General features: G+C 52.8%; 1 protein-coding gene and 1 long non-coding RNA gene across 2 annotated transcripts in view; one reads left to right on the top strand and one right to left on the bottom strand.

Annotated features, from left to right (window-relative positions):
• MVB12B (multivesicular body subunit 12B) overlaps positions 1-21306 on the bottom strand; it is a 192800-nt gene that overhangs the window by 9993 nt on the left and 161501 nt on the right. Inside the window, exons 8-9 of the mRNA XM_047069613.1 lie at positions 14385-14440; positions 11763-11822 (exon numbers count right to left, since the gene is read on the bottom strand). Of these exons, the coding sequence (XP_046925569.1) occupies positions 11763-11822; positions 14385-14440 (116 nt within the window). The remainder of the gene's footprint in view (positions 1-11762; positions 11823-14384; positions 14441-21306) is intronic.
• On the top strand, positions 8873-11298 carry LOC124504230 (uncharacterized). Its single transcript, XR_006960346.1, has 3 exons — positions 8873-9084; positions 9235-9485; positions 10722-11298. It is a non-coding gene; the product is annotated as an uncharacterized LOC124504230 (long non-coding RNA).

Genomic DNA, 21306 nt, shown 5'->3' with positions numbered 1-21306 from the left:
CTACAGAGATCTCTGAAAAACTGGCGGAAGGCAGGGGAAGCGCTGGGGTCCCGACAAGCATGTGGAACTGCTTTACCTGGAGGAGGGCTGTCCTTGTGCGGCCTGAGGGCACAGGGGAGGGTGGGGATACCAGGACTTCCCTCCCCATTCTTGAGGTTCTAGAACACCCTAGAGCTGGAGAACAGGCCTGGAGCTCAGGGCTCATGGATTACAACTGTGACCCCTGTGGTCACTAGTAAGGGGATGGGCGCGGCAGGAGCTACCACGTCCCGAGTCAGCGAGCTGGGACCAAATCCTTGTGTCCCAGGAAGCTGGTATTGCTGTCTTTCCACTAAAGGTGAGCAAACCGGGGCTCTGAGAGGCTGAGCAGCCTTTCTGATGCCACCAGGGCTTGGGGGCACTGCAGGGAGGCATTTTTAACCACCACCATGGTCGGGTATAGATGCTCTGGTCCCACATCAACTCCACAGAGGGGTCCGTGTGGCTCCCGCAAGCCCTTGGGGAAGCCACTTCTGTGTCCATTCTGGCTTTTCTGTTGGGTTCCTGGGCTCTGAGAGAGGAGCAACCCCCAAGTCGGGGCCCTGAGCCCACCCAGGCCCATTGCTGCGTCTCTCCTAAATGATGGTCTGAAGAAGAACCCCTCCAAGATGCACCTGCTCCAGCAGGAGCCATGTCTGCCTGGGCACTGTACCCGGCACAGTACCAGCCAGAGGGGGGCTCTGAAAGCAGATGCTGAATTCATTAACGTACAACCTTCCACTGATTCAGCCCTTGCATCTTTCCACTCTGGGGCACCCAGATCCCTTTCATCCTCAGCACCCAGACCTCCCCCCTTTCCCGCTCTCAGCCTGGGACTCCCAGGAGGGGATGGCGGTATCCACTCCCTGCCCTAAGCAGCCTGCCTCCCTGGGCTCAGTGCCAGGAGAGCCCCCCACTCCAGAGGCACCCTCAGCTCACAAAGCACCTTCCAGCTGGACGCCGACGGAGGAGGAGGAGCGTCGGAGAGCTCTGAAGAGTGGAACGTTAACTCCCATATCCCTGCCCCATCACACAGCCCCAGGATCCCCCCTCTTCCGGAGTGAGGTTTGAATGGTTTCTGCTGAGACCTTTCCCCATGAAAGCTCTTGGACCTCTCCTCCCCCACTGCCCAGCAGCAAGTCCTGAATGGGCCGGGGCCCAGTCATACCTTTGTGCCTTTCTGAACACTGGGACACTGTCTCCCGTGAACAGCTAAACCCTACTGTCCTTAAAGGCCCAGCTAAAGGGGCACTTGTTCTGAGACATGTTCCCTTCTCCCCTGGGGAGAATTCATCACACCCCCCGGGCCTCCACAACACTTCCCAATGGGTGGCTGGACGAATAACGGATAGATGGGTGGACGGATGGAATAGGATGGGTGAGGAAAGGGACAGAGCAGGTCTCTGGGAACAGCCTAGTGCAAAGGAGAGAAGGTAGGTAGCTTAGGGGCTATATTCTCAGGCAGCTCAGAGGTCATTCTGATTTTCAGTCCTTTGTGGAAGCAGCAGTCAGTCCAGTGTGGGTTTTCTGAATTCCGACAGCCCTCTGAGCAGGATGGTGGGATGCACCCTAGCGTGTGGTATTTAACTCATGCGTGTAAAGTCCCGAGCCTGGTGCTTGTCCACACCACCCCTGTGAATGCAAGATTATGAGTCTAAGTGTGATTTGTGTTGGTATCTTTGTGCACACACTGTGTACAAGCTGGAGGTTCACACATTATTGGCTCGTGGGTGTTTAAAAATAAACACTGAGAAGTTGAGAGAATGCATAAAATGCCAACATTTTCCAGCTTTTATTAGACAAACAGGGGGCTACGGCAAGTCCGGATGTTCGTTTTTGTGACTGCAGGCTGCTGCTTTTCAAGAAGCATGCGTTTTCCGGTTTGCCACACTCCCCACCCCTCCCTATAAACTGCCCAGCCAGGCAGTGGCAACTGCTGTGTTATCGCTGTGATTGATTTTGTGAGTATGTGGGGGTGATGGGGACAAAGGAAGCAAGAAAGTGAAATAATTCTTGTAGCCATGACTATTACAAGTATGAAAATGAAAGACTGAGAAGGCCATGCAATTTTTAGGAAAATGGGGGAAGAGCACATTTTGTGGTGGAACCGAGGGTTGCTGTGTGATTAACAAGGACACAGAAGGCGTCTTACGTCCCTGCCCCTCCCCCGCCTCACCGCAGGGCTGGTGGCCTGGTGGGCGCCTGTGTGACCAGCCTGTCTGCTCTGCCGTGGAAGGACGGTGCCTTCGCTGCTGAAAATGCCATTTCTGTGTCTGCGGGCAGCCGTGGGGACTTCCCCCTCACTGGGCCAGCATTTCAGTGTTCACCCGAATCTTACCTAAAAAAAGCAGCTATTTGCGTTTTCCCTCCCCAGGCTTTCCCCCCTCCTAAGCGACTTGTAGGAAGTATTTAAAACAATACCGCTTTCTAGCACTGGAAAACGAGAGGCTGTGTGGTCGCTCTGGGAAAGTGCTCTCCCTGATCTTTCTGTCTTCATGCTTTTTACCTACATGACTGGCAACCTTGTAAGAGTTCGGTTTGGGGGGAGGGGGAGATGACTTTAAAACGTGGGGGATGAGAGTTCTCAAACCATGGAGAGGAAAATCCTTTGGTGAAGGACTTGGCAGGAGACCACGTATTCACCTTGACCTCAGTTTGAACAAGCATACGCCCCACGGGGGCAACCGGGACAGGTGATTCTGTCCGCTGAACGCTCTCTCCGCGTCAGCGTCATTTCCACGGGCTCAGCCTGCTTCTCTTACTTCTGCGATGAATGCCCCGAGCCCCTGTGGCAGCAGTCTGGGTCGTGGCTGCTGCTAGGTGGGCTGGGGTGGGGGTGGGGGAAATGCTATGGGAGAGGACGCTGCCGTGGGGGGCGGGGCGGGGGGGACAACGCTGCCTGCGGAACCGAAGGGGCGGTGGCGGCTGGGGGCGCGGAGCCTCTCAGAATTAGGAACTCTATGAACATAATCCAGCATATTAATATGCTGTAGAGAAAATATATGATCATCTCAATAGATGATTAAAAGACATTTATCAAAAGCCACCATCCATTCCTGGTAAAAAACATTGAGAAAAGCAGAACTAGACGGCTAATTCTTTAACAAGATTAAAAAAAAAAAAAAGACGTCTATACGAGCAAACCACAGCAAGCAGCATTATGGGTTGTTGAAATTAGAAACTTCTGTTAACCCACAGGTAAGACAAGGAGGCCCGGTGGCCGAGGTCCCTGGCAGAGGCCTGCAGGAGAAGGGACAGACCCAGGGAAGGAGGCCACATGGGTATTCGCAGGTGACAACTGCCTGCCAGGGACAGGGACACCAGAGGAAAGGAGCTGGAAAACCAGCAGAGACAACAGAAGAAGTTGGTGAGAAGCCAGCAGCTTCTTGATACACAAATGTCGGGGAAATAAAATGTAAGGAAAGAGCCATTCACAAGAGCCACAGAAACATAAAACACCTGGAATGACCTAGAAAGAAGCGTGCAGGATCCCTACAAAGAACAACTATTCTACTCTGCTCTCTGGATGGAGCCTCTTCATCTAAAACGCCAAGCACTCCTCTGTTCATCTATGTAGTGAATTCAGTTACAGTAAACACTAGAACAGAGTTTTTGGAACCTTCCCCGCCCCCCAAAGATTCTAAAGTTGGAAGAATAAGCATGTGAATGTAATTAGGACCATTTGGGGGTCATAAAGGGAAAACTCTATCATATATTAAAGCTTATTATGAAGTTATAAGATTCAGAACAGGGTGGCAATAATATAAAAAGAACAGAGTCAAAAGAAAGGTCCACTGATCCACTTACATAACGAAACGATAGGAGGAAGCCAGGATTTAAAATTCACTGGAGTGGGGGGGGACGCCTGGGTCGCTCAGTTGGTTAAGCATCTGACTCTTGATTTTAGCTCAGGTCAGGATCTCATGGTTGTGAGATCGAGCCCTGTGTCCGGCTCTGCAAGCACAGAGCCTGCTTAAGATTCTTGAGATTCTCTCTCTTCCTCTCCCTCTGTCCCTCTCCCCTGCTTGCATTCTCTTTTGCTCGCTCGCTCTCTCTCTCTCAAAAAAAAAAAATTCACCGAAGAAAGCAATCAGTATTCAGAAAATTGGCTAATGCTATAGGAGAAAATAAAGCTGGTCCTTATTCTTATCTTCTAATAAGTTTCAGATGGATTAAGTTGTTGAAAAGAATTTAGTATTTTAATATATTAAAATACGAGAGTGGAAGAAAATAAGACTGATTATTTTTATAATCTGACTATGACACAAAACCCAAAATAAATAGAACATTAAAACAAAGACAAAAGTGCCCATGAAAAATGAAAACTATTATGTGGCAGAACACATCATTAACAAGAAGAAAAACCACCAGTTAAAGTGTGTGTTTGACATATGACAGAAAGTGGTTATAAAGAACACGAAGAATTCCTTATTTTTTAATTTTATTTGAGAGAGAGGGAGAGGGAGAGACTCCCAAGCAGGCTCCGTGCGGAGCCTGAGGTGGGGCTCAATCCCACAACCCTGGGATCAGGACCTGAGCTGCAATCAAGAGTCGGACACTCAACTGACTGAGCCACCCAGGTGTCCCAAGGGCGTAAAGAATTCTTAAAAACAAATGAAAAAAAAATTAAGCCAACAGAAAAAAATTGGGCAAGGGCACAAACAGAAGAGATTCACAAAATAACTACAAATAGGCAATAACCATATGAAAGAATGTTCCCCTTTCAATCCTGGTGCTGCTCAGCTATAGTTAGAGAATGTGGGGGGGCAGGTACCCCCTCATACACTACGGGGTGAGGTGGGGAGGTTTCAATGCGCACACCCTTTTTGGAAGACAAACTGGTAATATATATTCTTCTAAAGAAAGACCCAGGGGAGAAAAGACACACGTACAAAGAAATATACTGCAGCAGCGTAAGAGTGAATAATTGGAAACAACTCAAAAGTCAATCAATAGTGGATTGCTTAAATAAATTACGGCATAATCATAAAAGGGAACCACATGTAGTCATTAAAAAGAATGAGGTAGGTCTGTGCAGAATGATGTGGAAGGTTGTGCCAAGTACAAAGCTAGGTACTGAGGATCACGCACGGTGTGAGCCTACCTCACGCGTGTGCATCCACCTTTTACTTTACGTGTTTCTGTGATGTTTGCAGTTTTATAAACATGTACGACCTACCTTTGAACTCAAGGGGAACGCCCTAAATATTAAAAAATGGATTCTGACTGGCAGGGTAGCTGCTTAAGATGATCAACTGTCCAAGACATCTGCTACAATTAATGGGGGAGGGAACTAATCTCGTCTGTGGCCTCAAACTGGTTCTTAAGCTTTGTGGTCAGACTCCTGGAGAGTCTATGAAGTGGCGGTCCCCAAGCTACGCCCCATATTTCAGAAGAAGCCTAACACTTCTCGTGAGCCTTCAGAAAGGCCAACCATTAAACTAATTTATTAGGTTTCTTTGTTTGGGGCTGGAATTATCTCAACTCAGTAAGAATGTGGGTGGCAGCTCTGTGCAATAATGAAAAAGGGAGGAAGAACAGGCTAACTTCTGTTTATTTAACTAAATTTTATTTAATAAGTAAATCAGGAAAATTTCTTTCCCAAAACGTATCCGCTTCCTCACTGAGAAATAAAAAGATTCTGGGGGGTGAAAACCTTCCATCTAGACAGAAGGCAGCTTATTTCCTGTTGCAGTTCCAGACCTGACCACTAGATGGTGCCAAGGGACCACACCACAGAGTTTGCAACCTCTCCCTCCACGAAATCCTTTACCGTTAATAAGCACAATGAAAGCTTTCCAAAAGTAGAAAGAATGAACAATTGTGCTGGGACATGAACATTTTGCTTTTATAAAATTGGGACTCTGCCATTTCATTATTGACACAAAAATCTTCCGCCTCGCTTTCTTCCCACGTGTGCAGGTCCCAAATCCACTCTCATCTACTTGAAGGGGCCTGTAGAAGCCCGAGCAAAGTGGATGCCCAAAAGTTGAATTCGAAAATTCTTTTTACCTTGCGCTGCCACACGTGTTTCCATTAATTTCACCTCAATGTCGTGACGTAAATGCTAGTGGAATCGGCCCCAAGCTAAATAAGCAATGAGCCCCATTTTTCAACACACAAACACATAAAGATGTCAGCTCAAACTGTTTACTAATTAACACTTAAAAAGACACAAATTAGATATGCGTGGCTAAGAGCAATTATAATCAAGACGAATTTCTCTAGTCATTTGGGAACTGAGAAAAATGCCTAATTGCTGGAACCAATGTTTTAAAAACTGAAATGACGCCAGTTAGCAAATATGTTCATTTAAAGAACATTCCACGTGACTACACTCTTGAGGGTTGACTACAAACATGAGAACAAGGAAAATATTTAGGTATAAAATTAAAATTTTAAGCTCCCTTAGATTTATAACTTCTTCATTAAATATGTCTGCAGACAGCAGCCCATAAAAACCTGTAGCAATTAAGTGGTTAAATGAACTGCCTCCCTTGTCAATTTTAAGGGAGTGATTAATATTAGATCGTCCCTTTACTAATTAGACTCTCCCGTGTCTTTCAGCTTTAAAGTCGGGTGAAAATGGAGGCTGTGCGCCCTACAAGGAAGCACGGTGGGCTGATAAAGCTTCCCTCGTCGTGCTCAGTTTTCAGTGTGGCGCCCACTGAAGGGAGGGTGAGCATCGTGCTTTCCTGCGGGAGGTCGGCAGCAGGTGGGGAAATGGCTTTGCACTGAGCTGGAAGGCAGGACGGGTGCTGGATGCCACTTCATCATAGGAATTGCTGGCTCCTAGTTGTCAAAGGCTTGCAGGTTGTTATGCATGCAGCGTGAAATCTACAATCAAGGCCGCTGTCTCTTGGCCGTTATTCCTTGAGACGAGGGCTGGAGGGTCTGCTGGAGGGGCGAGACTAGGGATGGCCAGGGCCACGGGGCAGGTGGGGCAGTGGGTGGGGAGGAAGGATGCAGAGTAATGGTAAGGGGAACAGAGACACCGGGATCATTTTAGGGGCTGCTGCCTGGACTGTGGAGCTGGGACGCGTCTGCCTGGCTGTGACGGGGAATCCATCAGATGGGGAAGTGGGTCAACTGCTTACAAGGGACATAAAGAGCAGCAGAGACGGAGAATATTTATACGTCCATCTTCTCCGAGAGAAGATGCTTCATCACAGGGATTGGCTGCAAAATTACACTTTTCCTGACTCCTAAACAGAGACAACCTTTTGTCCGGGCAGCGGGAAGGACAGTAAGGCTTTCACTGGGACACGGTCCCCCAGGGCCACCACCACTCTCCTGCTGCTCAGCCCCATGGGGGAGGGGCCTGGGCCAGAAAACCTCCCCATCACTGCCACCGATCACCTCCTGTGGCTGAGGGGAGAGGAGCAACAACTCACTTTCTCATGCTTTGGACTAATTTACACGGCAGAGGCCCTGCTCCCGGCCGGGGACGGACGTGGACAGCAGGGAATATGGCTGCTGGACAACAGGCTGGGCAGGAAGGAGGCTGGTGTCACCACTGAGCACCAGGAGAGTGATGGCACTCAAGTGAGAATTTCTTTAGTAAGCACCGCTTCGTCCACTGTCAACACCCACAGCTGAGAGTAGTTCTGAGTCGTGCAGGTTTCCTGTTTGTGAAGAATTCCGCCCCCTCCCCCCCCATTTCTGCTCGATGGCATCTACACAGGTTTTAGCCGCGACCTTAAACATGACCATTCTTGGGGGTCTTTCAAGAAACTTAACCAAGTGCTGCATATGCCATAATCACAACGGATGCGGGACCAGCGCTCGGGCTGGGGTGGGGGAAGCCAGGGGACCTGCCCCAGGGTCACGTTGATGCAAAGATTTGGCATGCTACCCCAGGTATCCAAGCTCGCAAACCGTGCCCTCTCCACCCAACCACGTTGCCTCCACCGTGTACACGGTCCACATACGTCCCTGCAAACACCCGGTATCTGCCCACCAACGTGGCGGGTGGCTCTAGTCCACACTGTTAGCCACACTGTCGGGGGGGGCCTCATGCGTCTTCCTGCTGGCCTGGCCAGGGCCCAGCGTCACACTTTCCCTGAAGCTCGCCTGCTTCTGGGGGGAGGGGGGGCTGGAGGTGCACTGCCCACTCACAACTGGGGTGACACCTGGTCTCTCTCCATCTCTTACTGGGGTGCTTCTCGGGTGTGGCAGGCTGGGGTGCACTGCGGGTCCCTGCTTGCGCTGGCTGCTGGGGTATTCCCTTTGGTCCCTAACCACCCAGCTCAAAGCTGACAGGGTGAGGGGGGTCCTTCATGGAGTGAACAATCCCTGCGGCCAAATGATGGCGATAGGGCACAGGCTTAAATTCAGAAACACCCCCAGGCAGAGCAGGGTACGTAAAGTTAAGGTCAGCAGGAAAGCAGACCCACCCCGGTTCTGGACAGACAGAACGATGTGTTGCCATCAGGGACTGCACTTGAACTTCCTTTACGGCTGGGACCACCGAGCCCAGGTTTCAGCTCTGCACGGGGGCAACAGCACCTGTCTGCACAGGGTGTGGAGAGTGAAGGAGGACAGCACATGGCGGCCTCCATGGATGCCGGCCTCTCCCTGCTGCTTAGGAGCCCAAGAGATCGGGGAGGTATTCAGGATGGGCAGAGAGGCGGCTCGGGTCACGTGTCGGCCCCGAACCCAAAGGGTGTCTCCTGCCTTTTTGTGGGCAAGGGGTTTGGCTTACCAGTGTAAAGTATGACACAATGAGCAAAGCCAAGTCCTCTGCCAGGCAGCCCCCACCCTGCAGCCCCCAGGGGCAGCCAGATTTGCCAGGAATGGGAAGTTGCAAAATCATCCTGACCAAAGGGACACCCAGCGACGCAGGCCCCACCCTCGGAGCCGAGAGCCGGGGCCAGGGGGCTGTGGGCCCAGCTTCTCTCCTCGGCCTCCGACTCCGTGAGCTATGCTTAGTTCAGGGGCGAAAAGGAGCAAGTTCATGATTGTTTATGGAGAAAAGTCTCTGCCATTGTTGCCGAAGCAGCAGCCCGTTCACCAGAGTGTGATATCAACATACTAATCACCATGAAATGCACGCGGATGGCCTGGGTAAGTAACTTCTAAATCCTCAGATTAAACGAAAAAACCACAGCGTTCTTGACTGTGGTGGTGTTTGCGACGGTTTTATATCCTATTTAACGTTTCCAACCTCCCCCATCTCCCCTCATTTTAACTCCACTTTAATTTCCTTCAACGCAGAACACAGACGAGTATTTTTAACCCATCACTTAAACAAGAAATCAAGCTTGGCGTGGTCACGCGGGACGTCACTGCTTAGCCTCCAGTGGCAGAGCGGCGTGCCGTGCTGACACGGGATGGATTTACGCTGCTCGCCCCCCCTTCCCGTGGACGGTAATAGGGAAGAGTCACAACCAGCGTGACTGAGACCACGGCGGCCGCACGCTGGGCATCGTCCTAAGCCCTGTAAGCGACTATCTCGGTCAAACCCCGTAAGTGCTGGCAGTGAGGATTTTTTATTACTCTCCCAGTTTACAGGGGGGAAGACGGAGGTTTAGAACAGCTAAGTGGCGCTGCTCAGATCTAAGCCCGGGGCGGCCGAGTCCAGAACTCTTTCTTCCCCGGCCAGCCTCTGCTCAGAGCACCGGACATCAAGACAACGCCTTCTAACAAGACACATGTTTGGGTCAGATTTTCGTCCTCAGCATGAGAATTCAGGTTTCTGGTGGTTTCTGCCACCCGCACCGAGCCTCACACAGGCTCCGCCTACTTTACCCCCTCCCGGTGACTCACGGGCCCTGCCAGGGTCAGGTCGACCGGCCTCCCTTGCACCGTTGTCCCCATCAGCCCCTTCAAGGGATGTGAAACCACAGACTTTAAGTCATAAGGGGCAGGGTTTGGAGTGTAACTGCTGGGTCTCAATCTTGGGCAAGACGCTTCACCTCCAGAGTCTCAATTTCTGGGGGTGGGAACCAGTGGGAATGAAGGTACAGCCCCGAGCTGAAGGTGAGCACAGAGCAGGTGCTGAAATAAAGGGGGCTATGGCTGTGGCACAGGAGGCCCGAGGCAGGAGAAAACACGGCATTCAGACGCTGCCTCCTTGGTCCAGCACACAACACCTCCGCACCCTCAGCCCCGTGGTGCCAGGCGCTGGCGTTCGCATATATTCGTGAAGTGTTCCTGAAAACCCCATGATGTGCCTTCTGTTATCCCAGCTTCAAACAGAGAGGGGACCGCTTGCCCCCGGTCAGCGTGGAGCCGGGTGAGACGTCTGTGTGACCTTGTCCGTCCTAAAGGGGTCACAGGCCGTGCCCCTGATTTACCCCTGCAGCCAGAGTGAGCCACCTTGAAAGCCACCTTGAAAGAGTGAGCCACCTTCTGCACACGCTCACCCGTGCCACCCTGCGCAGGGCCCCAGGCGAAGGCGGTTTGCGAACAGGCGGCGGGCAGAACCGTCTGGGGGCTGCTTGCTTTTGAGAAGGGGGTGCACGGGGCCCCACGTATATACACGGAGCCTATGTATCTCCAATGTGGTGGCCAGCCATTCTTTTCCCCAAGTTCACTGCCCAGCTCTCGCCCCCTCCCCCCAAATCTATAGATGACAATCAGGTTGGTTTTTATGATTTAGTGAGAATCAAAGACAAAGGGGGACTTTTTTTGTCTTGTTTTTGCTATGACAGCTTTAGAAATTTGTTGTACTACATTGATTCAATTTTCCTTGATTTCAGCCATCTTTCAATAACGCAACCTGCTTCTGCTAGCTGGGTATACAGGAGAAAACCCAAAGGAACTGAGAATATTGAAATGGTTCTACCATTTCCATCTTGGAGACAAATGTGCCTCTCAGAGGAGAGCCGGATGCAAGCATGTGACTCTGCCTAACGACCGTCTACACATAAGAGACGACACACACACTCCAGTGATGTCTTACGCAAACAGGGAAAACACTGACCGGCGGGTCTGACCCCAGGCTCCTTCCCTCCTCTTGGCTCTCGTTCCTCAGAGTTGTCACGTGGGCTGGAGTCTTGGATTTCTTTCTTTTTTATTAGGAAAACATCCAAACCATGTGGAACCAGGCGGCCGAATGGGGCCTCGCTTATCAGGCACAATGGAATGTATCCTGATCCTTGCTCTAAACCTGGAAGAGGCTCCTTGGACGTTTCCCCAAACCCCTCCTCATGACAAATAAGCAGGAGGAGGAGAGGGAAAGGAGACTCCGGGCCTATCCCCCAACCTCCACCTTTTAAAAACGGAAGCATTTTGGGGCGCCTGGGTGGCGCAGTCGGTTAAGCGTCCGACTTCAGCCAGGTCACGATCTCGCGGTCCGTGAGTTCGAGCCCCGCGTCAGGCTCTGGGCTGATGGCTCGGAGCCTGGAGCCTGTTTCCGATTCTGTGTCTCCCTCTCTCTCTGCCCCTCCCCCGTTCATGCTCTGTCTCTCTCTGTCCCCAAAATAAATAAACGTTGAAAAAAAAACAAAACAAAACAAAACAAAAAAAAACGGAAGCATTTTAAAACATTGAGGCCCGAATTGTTTCATCCGTCACTTAAAACCTTCCGGCTTAGAGAACACAAGGAGGTGTTGGTCATATGTGATTTGAAGCAAAAAACACGTTAAAAGTGAGTTTCTTTTTCTAAGGAATAAATCTGAGCAACACGGAAGTGTTTTCCTTGGAGGCCCCCCCACACCTAGGTACCCCCCCCGTCCCCGCCAGATCCTGGGACCGTAGACCCGGGCCCCACCTGCCCCCAACTCTGCCAGCTTGCTTACCTCTTTTTCAATTTCTGCCAGAGATTTGATGGTGATTCCCAAGAGATCAAAGGGCTGCATCTGTAAACACAGATCAAGGCATCCTTTTAAACGGCTGGAAAATGCTGTTTCACATTCGCTTTTATGCATGACGACAGTGACATCTCAAACCACCCTATGTGATCTAGCGTTTTCTCTATTCTCTTTCAGTGGAAACCCACCAGGACTCTAGTGATCACTGAGGGTACAGGGGTGAGCGACGGGAGCACATATTGCAGAAAACCTGGCCGACAACAGGGCTGGCCCCTGCTGGCAGGGACCCTGCCTGGTCATCTGTCGACAGCACCCAGCAAGGTCACAGCCCTCCTAAAAGACAGTGACTGTCACTGATCACTTCCGCCTCTTCTCCATGCCCGTGTCAAAAGCCGGTTTGCTCCTTTCACAGCTGGGGGGCCGGAGGGGCACAGGGCTTCACCACATGCCACCCTGACTGCTCCATCTACGTGGTGGGATGGGTCTAAGCAGTTCCAGGAGGCAGGATGGTCAGTCTCTTGTCTGGGACTCCTTGACATCCAGGGAAGGAGCCGGAGGGAGTTCTAGGCCTCTGGAAATGCAAGGGGAATGAAGGACGTGCCCATCAATTATCATTTGAGAAATGATCAGTCGTGGTGAAAACTGGTAACACTGCACTTTAATGGGCGTTTCTAGAAGTTCATGAAGATGGGAACTTTTTCTGAGGACGCTGGCTTTTCAACAGACAACATGAAAAATCAAACGCACATGGCAACAAGGGTCAGCTGGAAGCCCGGAGAAGCCTGGGCTGAACGCATGGTGAGAGGGGACCTGGTCACTGGGGCCCCTGCTCTGAGCCCTCTCTGGGCACATCGGGCATTTCATATTCCTGAGGGGGGGGGCCGAAAACAGGCAGCCGGGACGAACAGGTGAAACCGGAGTCTCAGACAAAAGCCCAGGCCTTCGTGGTTCCCAGCCACAGCCCAGAGGTGGGGCTTCCTCTCCTGTTCGGAGCAGGGTGGTGGGGCATCCTGGCTGGGCTGGCGGGGGAGGTTAAAGGACAGAGCACAGGAGGTGTGCGGCACGGGGCTTGGCCCAAGCCACCGGGCCTCGGGCACGTGCTGAGTCGGCAGCGCGGGCAGCAGCGAGCTGGCGAGGGCGATCTTGGGGCAGGGCCACCGAAGTCGGCACTCCGCTCCCGGGGCTGCGCTGCCAGTAGCCACAAAACAGCCTGGCTCTCTCCCGCTGCCAGCCCGAGTGGCAAGAACGGGGCTGCTTGCCCGCCATCCAGCAGAGGTCCAGCTGTTGCATCATTAGGCTCTAACTGCCCCACTAAACTTTCCCGATTGGAGCCGGTGCGCAGGACAGAACAGCCTCTCCGAGGGAGCGGGGCGGGAGAGGCGCCAGCGTTGCCATGGCAACGCGGCCAAGTGGCGTCGGCTGAAGTTACTCATGCTCCGCATGTCACGTCACGAGCATTTTTCAAGATTAAGCTGCTTACCAGAAGGGTTCAGAGGAGGCCTATTATATTTCATGAAAATGGAAACTACAGAGCAGGTCAAATCGCAAGCCGGGTGGTTTTAAGCTGGATCCAAGAAATACACTGAGGGATTCTTTAGCTGGTGCCCAAACTGGGGCCCTCACGGTTATTAGCTACTCGAAGCAAAGTTCTGCAAAAAGGATTTTAAAAGCCCTGAAACAAGTCTATCGAGCCTGCACGGGCCAGGCCTGAAACAGTTGAGGGCGGGGGCTCTGCACCCAAGGTGGGGGGCACCATCTGACAGGGTCCCAGGAGTGCCAGGTGGGGTGGGCTCCCCCCACAGTCTGGGATCGGGCCTTCAGGCCCCCAGCCAGCCCCCTCAGGCCCCCTGTCATCAGAGATAGCTCAGGGGCCCCGGCTGGCCGGTGCATAGCATGGGGTTCCTGGGGGCCCACAGTGAGCGGGAGAGCACAGCCACAGGCACACACACTAGCCGGCCGGCCCTGCCATTCTGAGGCCTCCCTCCAATCCAGAGCAGAGAGTGTGGTTATCGCAGCATCCGGCAATGACCATGAAAAAACCAGGCAGCCTTCTTTCTGTAAAATGTTGTCACGGTTAAATAAAAAAAACAAAAATGAAGTCGAACCTGGAGGCGCCTGGGTGGCTCAGTCGGTTAAGCATCCGACTTCAGCTCAGGTCGTGATCTCCTAGTTTCCGAGTTTGAGCCCCACATCGGGCTCTGCGCTGTCCTGACCTTCGGACCCTCTCTGTCCCTCCCTCTCTCAAAAATGAATAAACGTTTTAAAAAAAATTTAAGAAGTTGAGCTTGGAAACCAAGAACATTCACAATGAGCCCAATTTATGGTCACATTTGGGGGAAAAAAAAAAAAAAAAAGGCTTGGCCATGGCCGAATCTGAGTTTTTCCGCTTGTCTGCCTCACTCCTTCCCCGCCCCTCGTGCCTGCTTTTCCCTAACTCTCCGAGCACCTGCTACGTGCAGCCGTAGCTGAAGGGGCCCAGAGAGGGAGTTGGGACAACACGAGGGAGGACCAGGGTGTGAGGGCTGCCGGGGGGGCCCTGTGTGATGAGCAGAGGGAACGCAGGCGGGCTGGGGGTGACAGGACAGAAGGGAGATCATGCAGAACACTTACACTTTCTGGAACACAAGAAAACTTCTCTGAGATCATAAAAGGCACACCATCCATTGCTGCAAAAGAAGAGAGGAAACGGCATTGCAGACACCGGTGACGTTCAGGGACTTGAGATGCTGACGAAGTACAAGCTGACACGGGCACAGGTACCACCCCTGCACCTAGGACACTCACCCGGTGCAGAAGGCCAACACCTCACACGCCCCCGGAGCACCACACAGAGGCACAGACCAGAGCCGTGGGGGCAGAGAAGGACCTAGAGGCCACCTAGGAGTCAGGCCTCTGATCTATAAGCAGCGGGGGCCACCAAGGGGCTGGCGGCAGGAACAGAGGCTCAGGCAGGCGGGGAGGGGACACAGCTGTGCTCTGCGAGATGGGCAGCGGACGTTCTCTCAGCTGAGAGCGACACAACCCTCCAGGCTGCCGGGCCCACGGGAAAGGTCCAGCTTGGAGGAAAGAGTGACTTGGGCGTCAGAAGGACTAGGTTTGAATCCTGCCTGTGGGTTTCAGGGAGCTTAAGTTACATTTTAAAAGGAGGATGGCAGGGCCTGTGAGGAAGGGTGCGTGTGCACTGGAGGCATGTGTGGCGCCCGGCACGGAGCAGGGTGGGGGCAGCGTGGCCACCGTGGTTCAGCCTCCGTCCCCTGGGCCTGGGCTTTTTTATTTTTTTATTTATTTTAATTTTTTTTAAACTTTTTTTTTTTAACGTTTATTTATTTTTGAGACAGAGAGAGACAGAGCATGAACGGGGGAGGGTCAGAGAGAGGGAGACACAGAATCTGAAACAGGCTCCAGGCTCTGAGCTGTCAGCACAGAGCCCGACGCGGGGCTCGAACTCACAGACCGTGAGATCATGACCTGAGCCGAAGTCGGCCCCTTAACCGACTGAGCCACCCAGGCACCCCGGGCCTGGGCTTTTTTAGATGGACTGCTGTCTTCAGGGGACAGCAGAATGGGAATGGGTCCCAAGCAAACAGAAACACCAGGGTCTGTGGTGCGGTTCCCTCCCCATGGCCCTGCCGGCAATGGTCCTGAGGCACACTGTGGCCAAGGAGGACGTGGAGAAGACGTGGTGAGTGGGCTCCCTGGGAAGCGGCTTCCCCCAGCATCCAAATGGGGCTTCCCTGGCATACAGGTGGCAATTTCTTTCAGTCCTAAGGAGGAAGAGTCGCGGGAGCGGAAAGAAGAAAAGCAGGAGAAAAAGAGAGAAGTCTGGGACAGAGTCAGAGAGGTCTGATCGCCAAGAGGATCATTTTACTCTATGTTCGTAATTTATTTTGGAGAGGAAAAGAATGAAGCCTTCTCTGGGAAGTCTGAAGAAAAGGAAATAGCACAGCTGGCCCCAGCTGCCGCACCGCCGGAAGCTTCCTTTCTTTCTAAGGTTGCTATCCAAGGCCTGTCCCCCTGCCCCCTGGCTCAGATAGAGACTTCCATGGTCGGTGGGGGGGGGGGGGCTTCTCCCATTGTGGGGTCCCCGCAAGCCGCTGGGGCTGCCTGGAGGAGCTCCAGCTAAGGGCCAGGAACAGTGTGACACTTCCCCCAGAAAGGGGTGATGGGAAGAAGCCCACAGTCGTCTTCCGCAGTACGTCACACATTCGGACGTGACAGGTGACATCGGCGCACATATGCGTGCACGCTGGTGTATAGCCGCGAAAACCCATCAGTGAACAGATGACCCCTGAAAGGCCACGTGCTGTCTAGAGGACAGGACGGGGTCCCACCCAAAATCCAAGAAGAGGCCACGATCCCTACCCAGCAACTGCCACCATCTTCCCAACTCCGGCTGTGAGCCAAGGTTCACCCCCGATGGCTCTCCGACCCCTGACCCCCTGCCCCCTTCTCAGTGCCACAGAGGCGGGTGGGCACGTAGCACTTAGCACTTGCCATCATGTCACAGAATGGGTCCTGCTGAGGGCACACAGGTAGCAAGCAGTGACTCAAATCCTCTGACCCTTCCATTAGGTTTAAATGGAATTTCTGAGAACACATCTGCCTCTTCCAGACCAGGGCCTCTTCAAGGTTTTGACGACCATTATCATGCTCTCCCTAAGTCTCCAGGTGGCCCTTCTACGAGCTCCTCCTGATCGACCCAGGCCAGGAAGTGGGTGTGTGCGAGAATAGTTCAGTCAGACCCGCCCTTCCCCAGGCCTCCCCGCTCACTGGCCACGCGTCGCCCTGCTTCTGGCCGTCCCAAGTCAAGGTGAAAGCCACGGTCTACTTTGCCTCTCCTTTAAATTCCCCAAGCCCACTGCTGTCCCCTGCCAGGGCCACGTCACTCTGCTCCCTGTACACACGTCTGCACACACACACCTCTTGCTGTTTCTTTCCGCCTGTTAGGCAGCGTGGCCCAAGGCCGAGCTCCCTTTGCTCGCCCCACGCACCCCACGCAGGAAGCACGCTGACCCAGGGCCCGGTGTAGTCTTCAGCGAGCCCATCTTCAGCACACATCCCCGAGCGGAGAAGCCCTGATCATTCATTCACGAGGCTTATAGGCGTGTGGGGGCTTCCGAGAAGCCAGGCGAAGAACTCCTCCTCGCTGATGACAGTGCTTGCATCTGAAGGCCCACGTGTGTTTAGAGAACGTGTGTTCTGGAGATGGGGTGACGTGCAATGGCCTGATCACCCCCGGAAACGAGAGGCCTGGGGAGCAGTGGGCGCAGGGGCGAGGCAGGGAGGTCCCAAGCTGGGAGCACATCAGCTCCCCAAACGGGGGGATTCCTAAGGTGGGGGTCCTCACTGGCACGTGAGGGCCTGCGAGCCCGTCACAGAACGCCCTCTCCCCTCCCCTCTCGTGCTGACCCCTGGCTGCCCTTCTGAGTGCCCCTCCAGCGGTGAGCCGTCCCAGAGGCGCTCCCCCTCCTCCCCGGGGACCTGGCCGGGGCCACATCTCCTCTCCTGGCAGTCCACGAGAGTCCCCTCTGCATCCCCGCATCCCCGGCACAGGGCAGGGCCCGGAGGGGCTCGGTGGCTGGCCCCACAGGGCACGTACCTAAGCCCCTGGGGGCTCGGTGAGCTGCTGACTGCCATCTTCCGCTAGTAACTGGGAAGATTTAAGCAGGGAGGAGGAGTACTTGGGCTTTTAAAAAATTTTTTAGCACATTAGTAAAAATTCAGTAAATTTCGTTGAGGTGAAATTCACAGAATATAAAATTAATCATTTTAGAGGGAACAATCAGCGGCATCTGGTCCATTCACAATGTTGAGCAGCCACCACCTGTCTCTTCTTCCAAAGCACTTCCCCCCTCCAGAGTCATCCCCCAGCACTCAGCACTTTCCCTCTATTCCCCACAGCAGTGTGTTTTTATCTCTCCTTCCAACTGACGGTCATGCCTTTGAAAAGAAAGATCTAGAAGATCTGGCTCTCCGGACCACGGTGGCCTGGCCTCCTGGAATGTCGCATCACTCCTTCTCAGGTTAGGACAGGGAGGCACACACGCACGCACAGCATTTCCAAAAGGCCCGTCTTAGCTTCTGAGACCAGAGGAAGTGGGTAGGTCTCTCAGCTGCCTGGAGGGAGTTTCATTCAGAGGCACCTCCCCCACCACGCCCTCAGGCCCTTCCCCCACCACGCCCTTCCCCAGGTGGAGACCTTACTTCGAGACCTGGAGAATGGGGGGGGGGGGATATGTTGGGGCCATGGGCCAGTCCCCCATGTGACCATCAAGGTGTTTGATGAAGGTACTCCTTCTGGCCCTCGATTAGAGTCAAAGGCAATTTCCTCACAGAGCAAATTTCTCTAGGAGGCTGAAGGCAGAAGACCAGAAGCGACGTCTTTATGGGGCCACACTAAAGGCAGCCCTTGTGGACAGAAGAAAGGGAAGAGGCACCCCGAGCGAGACTGTGTGAGAAGAGGCAGCCGTAGCCTTCAGAGCTATGCTGGCCTGGCTCGCCCCATGGCTGGTGCCCTGCTGATGGGCTCGGCGGCAGAGGAGATGGTGGGGAGGACCACTCAGATCCAGTCTGACTGCCAAGGGGAGCTGACTGGTGACGGGAGAGAGATGGGAACCTTGGGATAAATTTCCACTTCAGAGTTCACGATAGAAAGATGGGCACGGCTGGACGCTTCTCATGTTCTAGAAAACAGACTTTTAACGGGCTTGCCGGAAAAAGAAAGCAAGTTGATAGGATCCTGTGGGCTGAAGTTCCTGGACGGAGCTGGCGAGAGGGACAGGATGCTGTTGCCAGGAGGGGAGCCCCTTGAAAGGGGAGCCAATAAAACTTTGCGAAACGGTCTGCCAGCCAAATTTCATTTATTTAAAAAATCTAGTACATCAAAGGTTTGAGTAGGCTGAAAGAATGTGGATTTTAGCAAAGTACTTGGCAGAATTTCTCACGTTACCTGTGTGGACAAGACAGATAAATATGGCTGGACAATGTTAAGGGGAGGGGAATCCATAACTAGCTGGACTAGATGTTCAAGAAGCTGATTAATAGATGGACACCGACCTCAACTGACCTCTCCGGAGGGTGCCCAGGGCGTTATCAATTAGTTCAGTGAAGACATGCCTAGTAGGCTTATCTAGGATGTGGCTGATGGAGAGATCTGGGAGGAGAGTCTATGAACTGGGAAACAGAGAGAAATCCAATAAAGATCTCAAAAAATTGGGATCCTGGGCTAAATTTAACGATGGAATTTACTGAAGGTCAATGCTAGTAAGTCCTGTACTTTAGGTCTAAAAAACCTACTGTATTAGGTGGGATGAAGGACAAGTGAAATAACAATAGAAGACATGAAAAGAGACTGGTTTGTAGCTGAACAAGTCGGTAACGTGATTTGGTATTTAACCGGGCAGGAGGGGTGCCATGGGTAAGTTATGGTGCGACAGTCCTGGTGCTGGTGAGAGAGCCGCCATCTTGGTCTGCTCTGGGCTTGACTGTGAGTTCAGTATGGGGACTGATCTCTCAAAGGGTCCTCTCAGGTGGCCTACAAGGAGTCCCAGGATGGTGAGGGACCTGAAGTCAGACCACGTGAGGAGAGGGGAGGAAACCATCAGGTCTCATGCTCCAGGAAGGTGTCATCCCTGTCCATTTTGGTTCACCCTCTAGAACCCAGCACTGTGCCAGCACATGGGGAAGGGCAGAAAGATGGGGATCCTGGTCCAGAGAAGACTCGAAGGTGATCGTAACCAAATGTCTGCACGTATTTTCAGAGCTACCACAGGGCGAGGGCTAGAGGGATGGGGCAAGGACGAAAGGGAGGAACAGCAGAGCTGGCTGACCAGGGTCCAGGCAGAGGCCACGTGCTGGGGAGTGAGGGCGGGGTTTTATGTGTTGGGGAGAAAGCTGATCTGTGGGACTGCTGAATCCCCTTCTAATTCCATAACATCCATTTCTACTCTTTATCTGGGCAGCCATTCCATATTTTAAAATATCTAGAGATTTGCCAAACATAATTCTTAAAATCAATGGCACACATTTTTCATGTGTTCCAAAAGAGTGTTCATAAATCATCTCCATCCTGGCTACTCACGGGGGAGCCACGTTACTTCCTTCCTTTCTTTCTCCCCTAGCTGAAGCCAGTGTTTTGTCTTCACTTTTCTTTAGTGCTCAGAGACTGTGACACTCGCTCAGTCTATTGCTGAGTCTACTCAGAGAGACACGTGGGGGAGCTGGAGTGAGAGCTGTGAGCGAGGGGGTCCCTGCTCTCATAGAGCCACTGTTCGGATCCCCCAGGCTGCCCTCCCAGGCAGCCGGGGTCTGGGTGGGGGATCTCAGGCAGGCACCGCCTGGCCAGTCCGTGGCCACAACCCAGAAGCAGGGACAACGCCTGTCCTTTTCTTGCTGGCACCAAAGGTGGCATTCCTGGGGCACACGGCAGTGCCCTCTCTAGGCCCCTTGGCTCCCAGGGACACGACAAAGCCCCCTTCCCCACCCACCGCCAAACCCTGGAGGTAACAGAACTGCTCCCAGTTCTACAAATGAGGCAAGAGGATAGGAACCTCCTCCATATTGGGTGGTGAACACGTAGCAGGTAACTTAAGCCTCAACACGGATCGCTTGCAAGTTATACTCAAGGAAGCCGCAGGGCGCCTGGAGGCTCAGTCGGTTGAGCATCTGACTTCGCCTTAGGTCATGATCTTGCAGTTCATGAGTCCGAGCCCCCATCGGGGTCTGTGCCGACATCTTCGGATCCTCTGTCTCCCTCTCTCTGCCCTTCCCCCCCCTACTCTCTCTCAAAAATAAACAATTAAAACATTGCAAAGAAAAAAAAAGGAAGCCGAGGCCGAGAGCAGTCAGGTGCCAGGATTCGAGTACAGAGTCCAGCTTACAGTGGCTGTGTCACTGTAGGGCTGCGGCGGGAGGGTGGGCCTGGCGGTTCAACGGCCTGGGTCTCACCTCCAACTCAGCAGGCCGCCCCACCACTCTGAGCCTCGGCTACCCTGTGAGATGGGGGGAAAGACGCAGCTCTCAGGAGGCTGTGTGAGGGTGACAGGGACCCCGGTCACAAGAGAAGCGAGGCCCCCGGCCCGCAAATGGTGGTTTCCGCCCCGACCTACAGCCACGCGCCAGACAGGCTTCCTTTTAGTACCAGGACTGTGTTTCCTTCTTCTTCTTCTTTTTTTTTTAATTTTATTTTTGGTGGCAGTTTTAACAAAATGCTGATCCACGGCACGGAGCAGCATACGGCACATGAAAGCCAGGATGTGCCGCGGGCTCCGTAGTGCAATTAGCATTCTCCTAAACAAACGAGCTTCAACAGAGCTGTAATTAAGCAGGCCTGTAATTAAGTATATGCCCTTTATCATAACGATCATGCTTAAAAATGGCATGATGCACGGAACTCTGTTATTAATGCTGTAATCCCAGACTGAAGTGCGAGTACATAGAAATCAGCGTGTCAGGCCTGTCACCGGAGTGTTTGTAAAATACATTAAAGAAAAAAACCCAGGAAACAATGAGCTCATTCAACTGTTCTTTTTAC

This window comes from Lynx rufus, unplaced genomic scaffold (assembly GCF_022079265.1).
Source record: "Lynx rufus isolate CCGP_SWC_20201006 ecotype Redwood Valley unplaced genomic scaffold, mLynRuf1.p SCAF_10, whole genome shotgun sequence".
Taxonomy (NCBI): domain Eukaryota; kingdom Metazoa; phylum Chordata; class Mammalia; order Carnivora; family Felidae; genus Lynx; species Lynx rufus.
Note: the sequence above shows the minus strand (reverse complement) of the source record. Positions and strands in the feature narration are given on the sequence as shown.